Source organism: Balaenoptera ricei, chromosome 3 (assembly GCF_028023285.1).
Source record: "Balaenoptera ricei isolate mBalRic1 chromosome 3, mBalRic1.hap2, whole genome shotgun sequence".
In the NCBI taxonomy this organism is placed as follows: domain Eukaryota; kingdom Metazoa; phylum Chordata; class Mammalia; order Artiodactyla; family Balaenopteridae; genus Balaenoptera; species Balaenoptera ricei.
In genome coordinates this window covers 113,781,254-113,790,723 of record NC_082641.1, presented here as the reverse complement: position 1 = coordinate 113,790,723, position 9,470 = coordinate 113,781,254, and the positions used below count along the sequence as shown (strand labels likewise).

General features: G+C 54.1%; 1 protein-coding gene across 1 annotated transcript; it reads left to right on the top strand.

Moving 5' to 3' along the window:
- Positions 1-885: 885 nt before the first annotated feature.
- On the top strand, positions 886-9,066 carry CXCL14 (C-X-C motif chemokine ligand 14). The gene is made up of 4 exons (XM_059917130.1): positions 886-1,161; positions 1,336-1,441; positions 5,199-5,312; positions 7,881-9,066. Exons 1-4 carry the CDS (start codon positions 1,098-1,100, stop codon positions 7,894-7,896), a joined length of 300 nt encoding a protein of 99 aa, XP_059773113.1. The 5' UTR covers positions 886-1,097; the 3' UTR covers positions 7,897-9,066.
- Positions 9,067-9,470: the final 404 nt, after the last annotated feature.

The window sequence follows — 9,470 nt, the reverse complement described above, 5'->3', positions numbered from 1 at the left end:
CTGTATAGACGATGAGACCAAGGTGTAGAGCGGCTAAGTCACTTGCACTGGTAAGTAGCGGAGCAGGAATTTCTGTCACCATGCCTGGGCCCACGTCACCACACCACACATCCTGGCACAATGTCTAGAACATGGACTTCATCCAGATGGTTACCATTGTCACGTCTCCCTGCCCAGCCACTGCCTAACTTTGAAGAATGATGTGACAGTGAAGAGAGCCACCCGCCTGGTTCTCCCCACCCGCCCACAGGCCCACAGACTTTTGGAAGCCTTCCTTTCAGAGTAGCCAAAGCTCCCCCCACACACACTCTCTGAGCCAGCTCTAGGGACCACAGGCCATGGCTTTGCTGCTGCACATCCTGCGGCGACCACCCTCCAAACCTGGCCTTGTGCTCTGGCCACCAGGGCTGCTGGCCCAACAGGGACAGCTCACGCTCTAGGAGTCAGGCCTGCTGGCACTCACACCTGGCACCTGCCCCAAAACCCTTTCAAGTCTCCTCGGGAATCTGGGCCTCGGGCCTGGGTCTCCCAGCGGCTCACAACGGCAGGCCAGAGGGAACCACGCGAATCATAAAAGCAGTGCCCTTAAGCAGCCTCGCCACCATCAAGTGGCGCCCGAGCACTGGCTCTGGCTCTGTGTGCGTGCTGGAGCCTGGATGTGCAAGTGTATGAAAGAGAGCGTGTGTGAGAGCGAGAGGGTAGCGGATGTGAGTCTGTATGTGCAAGTGCGAGCGTGGCTCCGAGTGTGCGCTGCTGCGATCGCGGTCCGGGGCGGGCGGCGGGCGGGGAAGGTCTCCGCCCCCCCCCCCCCTCACCACGTTGAGAAATCTCAGTGAGTCACCGAGTGGTTCTGCATATTAATGAGCTCGGAGCGGATTTAAAAGAGGCCTGGGCGGGCGGAGGGAGACTGTGGAGAGAGCCCAGAGCCGAGCGCAGAGCGCTGCGGGGTGCCACAGCCGCGAGGCTCCCACCGACGGGCGCAGCAGGAGCGAGTGGAGCCGGGAGGCGCGCTCCGGGCAGAAAGAGCCAAGCCCGGCGCACGGACGCGCGGGCGCCCTCCCCGAGTCCCTGCTCCCGCGCCGTGCCCCTCGGCCAGCATGAGGATCCTGACGGCAGCGCTGCTCCTGCTGCTCCTGGCGCTGTGCGCCGCGCGCGTGGACGGTGAGTGCCTGGGAGGTCCCTTGGCGCCAGCCCGGCCCATCCTGGGGAACCCCCAACGCCAACTGCTAAGCTTCCCGGGATCCCTGGGGTTCTGGGTGGGCACCGAGGGTGGTCAATGAGTTGCGAAGGAGACCCCTCACGCAACTGAGCAGCCCCCCGCGCGCTCTCTCGCAGGGTCCAAATGCAAGTGCTCCCGGAAGGGACCCAAGATCCGCTACAGCGACGTGAAGAAGCTGGAAATGAAGCCAAAGTACCCGCACTGCGAGGAGAAAATGGTTATGTGAGTTCTCACTCTTCGCCTTGAGCGTGTGCGCGCAGCCCTTAACCGGGTGCTGCGGCGCAGCTTGGGGCTGGGTCGGGCTAACAAGCCTTTCTCTCAGCCTTTGTCAAGGCCTTGGCGGAGGCTTTGTAATTGCCTAGCAAGTCCTTAGGACGCTGGCACGGCAGTCTGGAAGAGAGTTTGAAAAAAGGGTCACGGTACTGTGCTCCGGAAACAGCCTCTCCGAGGAGTTCACCCTTGCTAGGATTCGAATGGGTAGCCTAGGGGTTGCACTGCCCACCTTTCTAGGGTGATCAAGGGTTAAATGGCTTCCGTGTGCCAACTTAGAACACCCAGATTGAAATCACTCAGAATACACCCAGAACTATTAAACTGGAACCCAAACTGTGAGGCTTGCTGCCTTCCTGTTACTGGAGAGAGAATTAAAGCAAACATTGTCTGACGTCCTCAGAACCTCCTCACAGGGCCTTTTTCTGATCAGGGGACCATGGCCGTCTGGTTTTTGGCTTCTAGCGATTCCATTTTGAGACCGATCCTCACTCTCCCAACACCAGCTGGACTCCTGTGGGTTCCTAAGCAGTCTTGTGGAAAGGGCTCTGTTGGAATTAACGTGCCATGAGGGTGAAGCCCTGCTTGGGGGGGATGCAGGGAATATTTTAAAAAGTGGGGCAGAGCGAGAGAACACTGCGTTTCCTTGCTCTCTGCCTTCCCAATTAACCACTTGAGGCCAGCACCACTGTTTCCCCATCAATACGCTCTTGGCCAGGAAGGGAGCCCTTGGCAAAGCAGCTACCAAATATCTGCCACGGACCATTGGCCCCTCTTCCCCTCCCCCAGAAACAGGACACACTTTATTCTCAGTCTGGGCAAGTGCCTTCCATTCACTGGCCCCGCTGGCCCAAAGGCCTCCGCACAGTGTCTGCAAAGGCAGCTCCCACCACCCCCCCCTCCCCCGCAACTGCCACCTGGGGTCTGCACAGTCAGGCTGAAGTTAGGGGAATTCAGAAAATCACTCGGACTGAGCTAAACCCCTCTGCCTTCCTTCCTGGGCACCTAAATTAGCCTCCTGTCCCTGCCCCTTTGCCCTGCCCCTTGCCTTGCAGACCCAGGTCCAGAAAAACTGCTAGAAAGTCCTTTTGGGTGGGAGCTAGAGGTCACACAGCTGAGGGAGGACCTACAAGCCCCTCAGGGTTCTCAGCTCTCTTGGGGTGAGAATGACGGGACGTTAACTTTGCACTCCTCTCAGTGCTGAAAAATGCTCCACACACCAAGCTGAGCTGTTGAGTCCTTGCAGCAAAGGAGGAGCAGGGTATGAGGTGCAGTGACATCTCAAAAGGACAGAACCCTCAGTAAACAGGCTTGCCCTTTTTCGTGGCTATACTTTTCAGAATAGAGAGGAAACTGACAGCCAGGCAAGTGCATGAGAAGGCTTTACGTAGCCTTGTGAAAACTTGCAGGGGCCTCATGAGATCCGCACACAGTCACCCTCTTCTAAACCTCCACCCCATACCCAGGACCCTACCCCCATCCCTGATGGGCTGGAGGTCTTCTCCCCTCTCAAGCTCCTAAGACTCTCCAGATCACACGAGGGACCAGTGCTTTTTCCCAAAGCCGGTTTTTAGCCCCAAAGCTGAACTAAAGGAAGTTTTCCAGTTCACCCTGAGTCACCTAGAAATCTCTGATGAGGCTTGGGGTGCAGCTTGCTTTGTAAGTGGGAGTCCTTGCACTCAGAAGGATACAGTAGAGCCAAGATTCTAGAAGGGGCAATTTGTTTCACATACCCCCTGAGTTACTGCTGAAACCCTCGGTATCCCAGAACCACTGAGGACAAGCACACAGGACCCAGAATTTCTGCCCAATTGCTGGGGGCAGAAATCCTCATGTCTTCACCCCACAACCAAGTTTCAAAGTCCCCGTGTTATGACTGAGCATTTGAGCACTGTGGTGGGAGAGCTGAGAGTCCTCCCCTGCTGTCCCAACCTTCAGGATTTGGGATCCTCAGCCTGTACGCTGACCTTACGGAGGAGGGGATTTTTATCTGGCTTGGCCATGGCCTTTTATTCCAAGTGCAAAAGCAGCACTGCAGGCAGAGAGTAAAGCATGGGCTAAATTCCTGCAGAGCGACTAGGTACTATGGGGGAGGGGACCTGGACTCTACTCTGAAGCCCGGCCCCACGCTTGAGACCTAGCAGGAGGGACCCAGGGAGCCACAGGTCTCATAGAGAGGGCCAGCGAAGGCAGAGCCCAGTCACCTGGCATTACCACAAGACCTGTCCCTGCCCTGGGAGGCTTAGGCCATGGTGAGGGCCCTGGAAACTCAGAGCACAGGGGAGGGAAGAGAACAGGTTGCCCAGAAATATTCTGCCCCCATTCGGGTAGCAAGATTCGATTTCCTCTCCCCATCAACTGGGAGACTCAGAGTTCATGGCGACCCTGCTCCTTTCCAGAACTTGGCCCAGGCAACCTGACACTTCACTGTCAGGAGCCTATGGGGTGCTGGCTGACCTCTTTCCCTCCCTTCCCACCCCAACCTCCAACCGCCCCTTTTTGCCCCCTCAGCCCACACCCCAGCAGCCAGTCCACCACCATACCTTGCTCCTGCGTGTGACCTCCCAAGGAGTGACATCCTCACCTCTCACCTTCCACTTTTCCATGTTCGCTAGGTGGGCCCTCATTCTTGAACACCATCATTCCTCCCCCACCCAGAAGCTTCCTCTGAACTCCTGCCACCCTGGCCCAGCCCTGGCTGAGAGGGGCATAGCAGTTCTGGGCAGCAGCCTCTCCCTTCCTCCCCCCTCCCAGGCTGGACCTCACACACTAAGGCTTCTTCTTGACCATCCCATCTTCCATGACAATTGCCAATAACAGTAACTATTCATTGTGCTAGGCACTCTGCATAGATTATATCTTTAATCATCCCAGTAACCCTAAGAGGTAGGTCCTATTATTATACCCATTTTATGGATGGGCAAACTAGGTTCAGAGAGGCTACCCAAGGTCCCACAGACAGACCTGGGATTCAAACCCAGGCCCTACGCTCTGTACAAAGCCACCTACTTCTCTTCCACATGGCTAGACCTCCACTGGTGTTGGAACACTGGCTGATAGAGACCTGAAGGGCAGTCTTATTTTCCTGTCCAAGGGTGAGATAACTGGGACTTCATGCTCAGGAATCAAAATGGGCTTCAAAGTCAATAAGACTTAGCTTTAGGGTCAACAAATGCCCAGCCCCAGAACAATCTGCAGAGGGTCAGGGGAACTAGGGTTTGAAAGATCAGACAGAGACCACAGCACATCCAAGCCCTGCCATGGAGCTCCTCACATCCAAGGATGAGGTCTTGGCATGCATACTTCGCTGGCATTAGCTCTCTCCACCTCTCAATCCCAGGTTCAGAGGAGCTGGAGGAGTCCCCTGACCTTCATTCCCCAAGGCAGCCATCAGTGCTGTGGGCAACACCCTGCATGGGGGTAGGCTTGGGGGTGGGGGACTATCCCAGACTTCGGGGGCTCCAGGGGAAAAAGTGAGAGCCCATCACTCTGCACAGGGTTAGACCCGAACGTGGAGTCAGATTAAGGGGACAACCCGAACCTTCCAAAGAGCCAGGGAGCGAGCATATGGGTAGGCTTCCTTGAAAGGAGGGAGGAGGCCACAGTCTCTCAGTGCTCTGATTGGGACAGACCAGGGCCACCCACAGGCCACACTGAGGGGCTGTCATTCAGGCTTCTCAATCCTCCATCCCATCCTGCTCCATTTCAGCATCACCACCAAGAGCGTGTCCAGGTACCGGGGTCAGGAGCACTGCCTGCACCCCAAGCTGCAGAGCACCAAGCGGTTCATCAAGTGGTACAACGCCTGGAATGAGAAGCGCAGGTATGCCCCACTGCCCCTCACCTTCCTTCCCACCATGCTACCAGATCCAGAGTCTAGGCCCCTTCTGGGTCATCTAGCCCCATCTAAGGCATGAACACCCACTACAGTTGCCACAGCAAGCAGATACCCAGACATGGCTTACGTACTCCCAGGGACGAGGAACTCACCACTTAACTTACTGCTACACTTATTGCTCTCTTGGACAATTGTAAGCATCGAAAATTGATCCTTTTGTGAACTAAAGATTGTCTCATTCTAACTTTTATGAAGTTAGGATAGTCCTAATTCCTCTCCTTATTTAAGTAACTTAAGTTTTCTGACCCCCAATTTCCCTCTGTCAAATGGCTGGGCGAATGCCCAGCATGGCTCTCTCAGTGATTTGTGTGGTTTGGTGAAACACAACTGCTTAAGTGACTGGGTTTATTAACTATAAAACTGTGGGTACAACCATAAGATGATGAGGACAACTCCTTGCCAACAACGTAGTCTCCCCTCAGGGTGCCCCATGCCCCCTGTTGCCCAGAAGCCTGATAAACTCCTTCCTGTGCAGGTGCAGGGAGGGACCTTGGGTTTGACCCTCTAAAATCAGAGCCGCTCTTACCCTCAGGGGACAGCAGTGGCCGAATGACCAGAGTCCTGAACTAGACCCCTAACCCCAACCCTGTCTGGGCTGTTTCCCCATTATCAGAAAATGGCTTGCCCTCTCTGATCTCCTGGGGTCCCATGTCTGGCCTCAGAGGGGGAGGCAAGTTCCTGGCTCCCCTGTGCTACATAAAGGTGAGCCTGTCCTGGAGCAGACCCACTCCTCACACACTCAGAGCCTGTTTACACCTGAATCTGCAGAGCATGACCAGGGAAGCGTGCACATACACGTACACACACACACAGGTGAGTCCCTCAGGAGCTGGTGCCTGCACCTCATCCCGCAGAGGGGGGAACAGAGGCTAAGTTGGGGGGAGTGACTTGTCTGGGAGCACTAGGCAGGAAGCTAGGTCTCCTGGCGTCACCTTCCCCTCCCTCCAGCGGGTACCCACGCCACCCTCCCATCGCCCCTCCTCCCTGCCACCCCCAGCACCTCCCTAAGCTCAGCCCACGACCAGCTCTCCCACAGCTGACACTTGGGCCCAACTCCAGTATCTGAGCCTTTTGTGCTGCCTCCAAAACTGCCTCATCCACAATTGCTTGAAATAGAAAGTGATGAGAGCAAGAGATTATTTTCCATAAATCTACTGGAAATGAAGCCCTCTTTCTGGTCAGGGCAGGCAGCTCACATGACAAGCACAGGACACCTCCTGTCCAGTCACCCTCCGGGCCCTGCGTCATCAAAAGTGGAATGAGGCTGACTGCAGGGCCGGTTCACAGAGGGGCTAGCAAGTCTTCATCAGGTTGCTGGGAGATCCAGCCTTTGTCCCGACCCCTCCACCTGGGGCCACAGCTTTGATGAAAAGGAGGCAAGCCTGGGTCCATGCAGCCCCGCTCTTTTTGTCCCTGCAAAATCCATAGATGAGAGCAGTAAGGGCACCTCTGCTACCAGGCCTCCCATCACTTCCTTACAAAATGAGTTCATCCCTCCTTCTTGGAATGCTGAGGTGTCCTGGGAGAGAATGTGGGCATTCCCTTGTCCTCCTCGCCTCCCCTCCCTCTGTACAGGTTGAAAATGTCTTTGTGGAGATAAAGGAACCATCTTGAAGTCCTCTTTGCAGAGACAGAGAGAGAGAGAGAATGCTGAACCTAGAGTAGAGACAAGAGAAGGCAGCGGCCGGCCCAGGCTGTGGGGCGAGACTAGAGGGCTTCCAGGAGCTCAGAGCCAGAGCTTCCAGCTGCCACCAGAAGCAGCAGCAGCAGGCATCTGATTTCAGGGCATAATTACTCAGAAATCAGGAACGAGGCGGAAGGAGCAGTGGACGACCTGGATGTGACATGTGGTCCCACGGCAGCCATGCGGCAGAAAGGAAGGGATTTAAGTATCTAAACAGAGATGGTTGGGGAGGTGAGGGGGAAGTCAGCTTGTGAGTGCTCACAGGCCTGACGACTACTAGAGGAAGTGACCTTGAGCCACGGGCCTCTGTGACAGCCCCAGCCTCACTAACCGCCCTTCAGTCTTCAGGCAGCAGCTTCTGGAACGGGCATTTTTTCTGGAGAACATGTATTCTTGGGCTAAATACAAAGAAAGACACAAGCCTAAATGGAGGGGAGGGATGCCTCTGCCCCTCCCCCCATCCACGCCGGAGACAGAGGTCTTTCCCACCATCGACATTCAGTGTTCATTGGGCAGACTTTCAGTCTCTTGTTTCTCAGTTTCCTCATATACCAAGAGGGTTTGCTTCCTAGAGCTCTGAAGATAAAAAGAAACTGCAGAGGTGGAGGCTGTGTAGAAAGGACAAAGCCAGGTTCAGGTGACCTTTTACGCCCATGTGATGGCCTCCTCTGAAGTGTCCCCTGCTTCTCCTGGGCTCCTGCGGTCCTGGGAGAGGCACTCCCCAGGCCAGGGGCAGAGAAGCTCAGACACCGGCCTGTGCGTTTCCTGCCTCATCCTGAGCCACTGACATGGGTGTTTTCTCTTCCCAGGGTCTACGAAGAATAGGGTGAAAAATCCCTGATGGGAAAGCTTCACACCGGTTGGGACACAGGCAAAGGACTTTGCAGATTAAAAAAACAAACCCTTTCTTTCTCACAGGCATAAGACACAAATTAAATATCGTTACAAAGCACTTTTTACTGGGGGTCAGTTTTTACATTTTATAGCTGTGTGCAAAAGGCTTCCAGATGTGAGACCCTTCTCTCTTGTGTTCCAGATTTCATCACAAACTGCTTTTTACCGAAGAGGGGAGAAACTCATGCCTTTCCTTTATTAAAAAAAAAAAAAAATGCTTTTTTGTATTTGTCCAGACATCACTATACATCTGAGCTTTATAAGCACCTAGGAGGAACAGGGAACTTGTTTGAGACATTTCATAGCAGCGTTGCTCCCTTCCTAGCGCGGGAGGCTTCCGCTCAGAGGTCCTGGCGCCTCGGCACGGCTGCCACAAGCTCTCCTGGGCTCATGGTCAGTCACAGCCTCACGGGGACTCAGCAGCGGCCCCAATGGCCCCAATTGTCGGGCAAGCAGGAGCAGATCTCTCTGCATCTGTTCTTTGAGAAACTCAAGTTTGGCTGCCAGAGAAATGTGCTTCATCCCCGGGGTTAATTTTTACACATTCTAGGAAACATTTCCAAGATCCTGGGATGGCAAGGCAAATAAATGGTCCTTAAGGAAGGTCCTTAAGGAATGGTCCTTGGGTCTTCTCTCCAACCTGAGCGTTTGTGAAAGTTTCACTGCTTCAAAACCACGTGAAGTTACTGATGCTGTAGCGAAAATCTTAGGAGAAAACTTAAAAATATACAAATACACGTACAATGTACAGCTACAGACACATGCTGTTGACGAGGGAAAACCTTCAAAGCATGTTTCTTTTCCTCATGACAATGGAACATGCAGTACTAAAGCAATCTGTGATTCCCCACGTAATTCTTCAGTGTTAGACAGTGCAGTCCTCCTTTGGTGCAGCCCTCTTTAAGATGACCACACGCCTTTCGCTTTGTAAATATACTCTTAGGAAGGCCCCCTCTACACATGTCCCTTCAGTATGTGCCGTGTTGCACTATTGTGTCATATGCTATGTAAATGTCAGAAACCATTAGCATTGCATGCAGGTTTGATATTCTTTCTAAGGCAAAAAGAAAAGTAATAAAACATATTTGAAATGTACCAAAATTCTAGAGTACTGACTTTTTTTTCTACTTAATTAAGCCAGGATGACGACCAAATGTTTACCACATCCTAAATAAACAGGGACAGATGCACTGGGGAGGAAAACTTGTGTTTCCCAATACCTGTCAACACCGTCACCTCTATGGAATGTCCTGAAGACAGAAAGCCAGGCTTCGAGGCTGATGCTTCTTCCCTGCCTGACTCCCACACCTGGGGCAGGTTCATCAGAACAGCCAGGTCAGCGCATACAGGACCACAGTGTCACGCTGCCGTCCCCATTTAGGGAAGGCAGTAGATGCGGGACCCGTCAAGACCCCTGTGGCCCAGGGCCCCAGGATTCTAGTGGGGCTCGGGCAAGGGCAGGAAGCGCCCACCTACAGGGCTCCGCAGCCAGGCTGTGTGGGAGC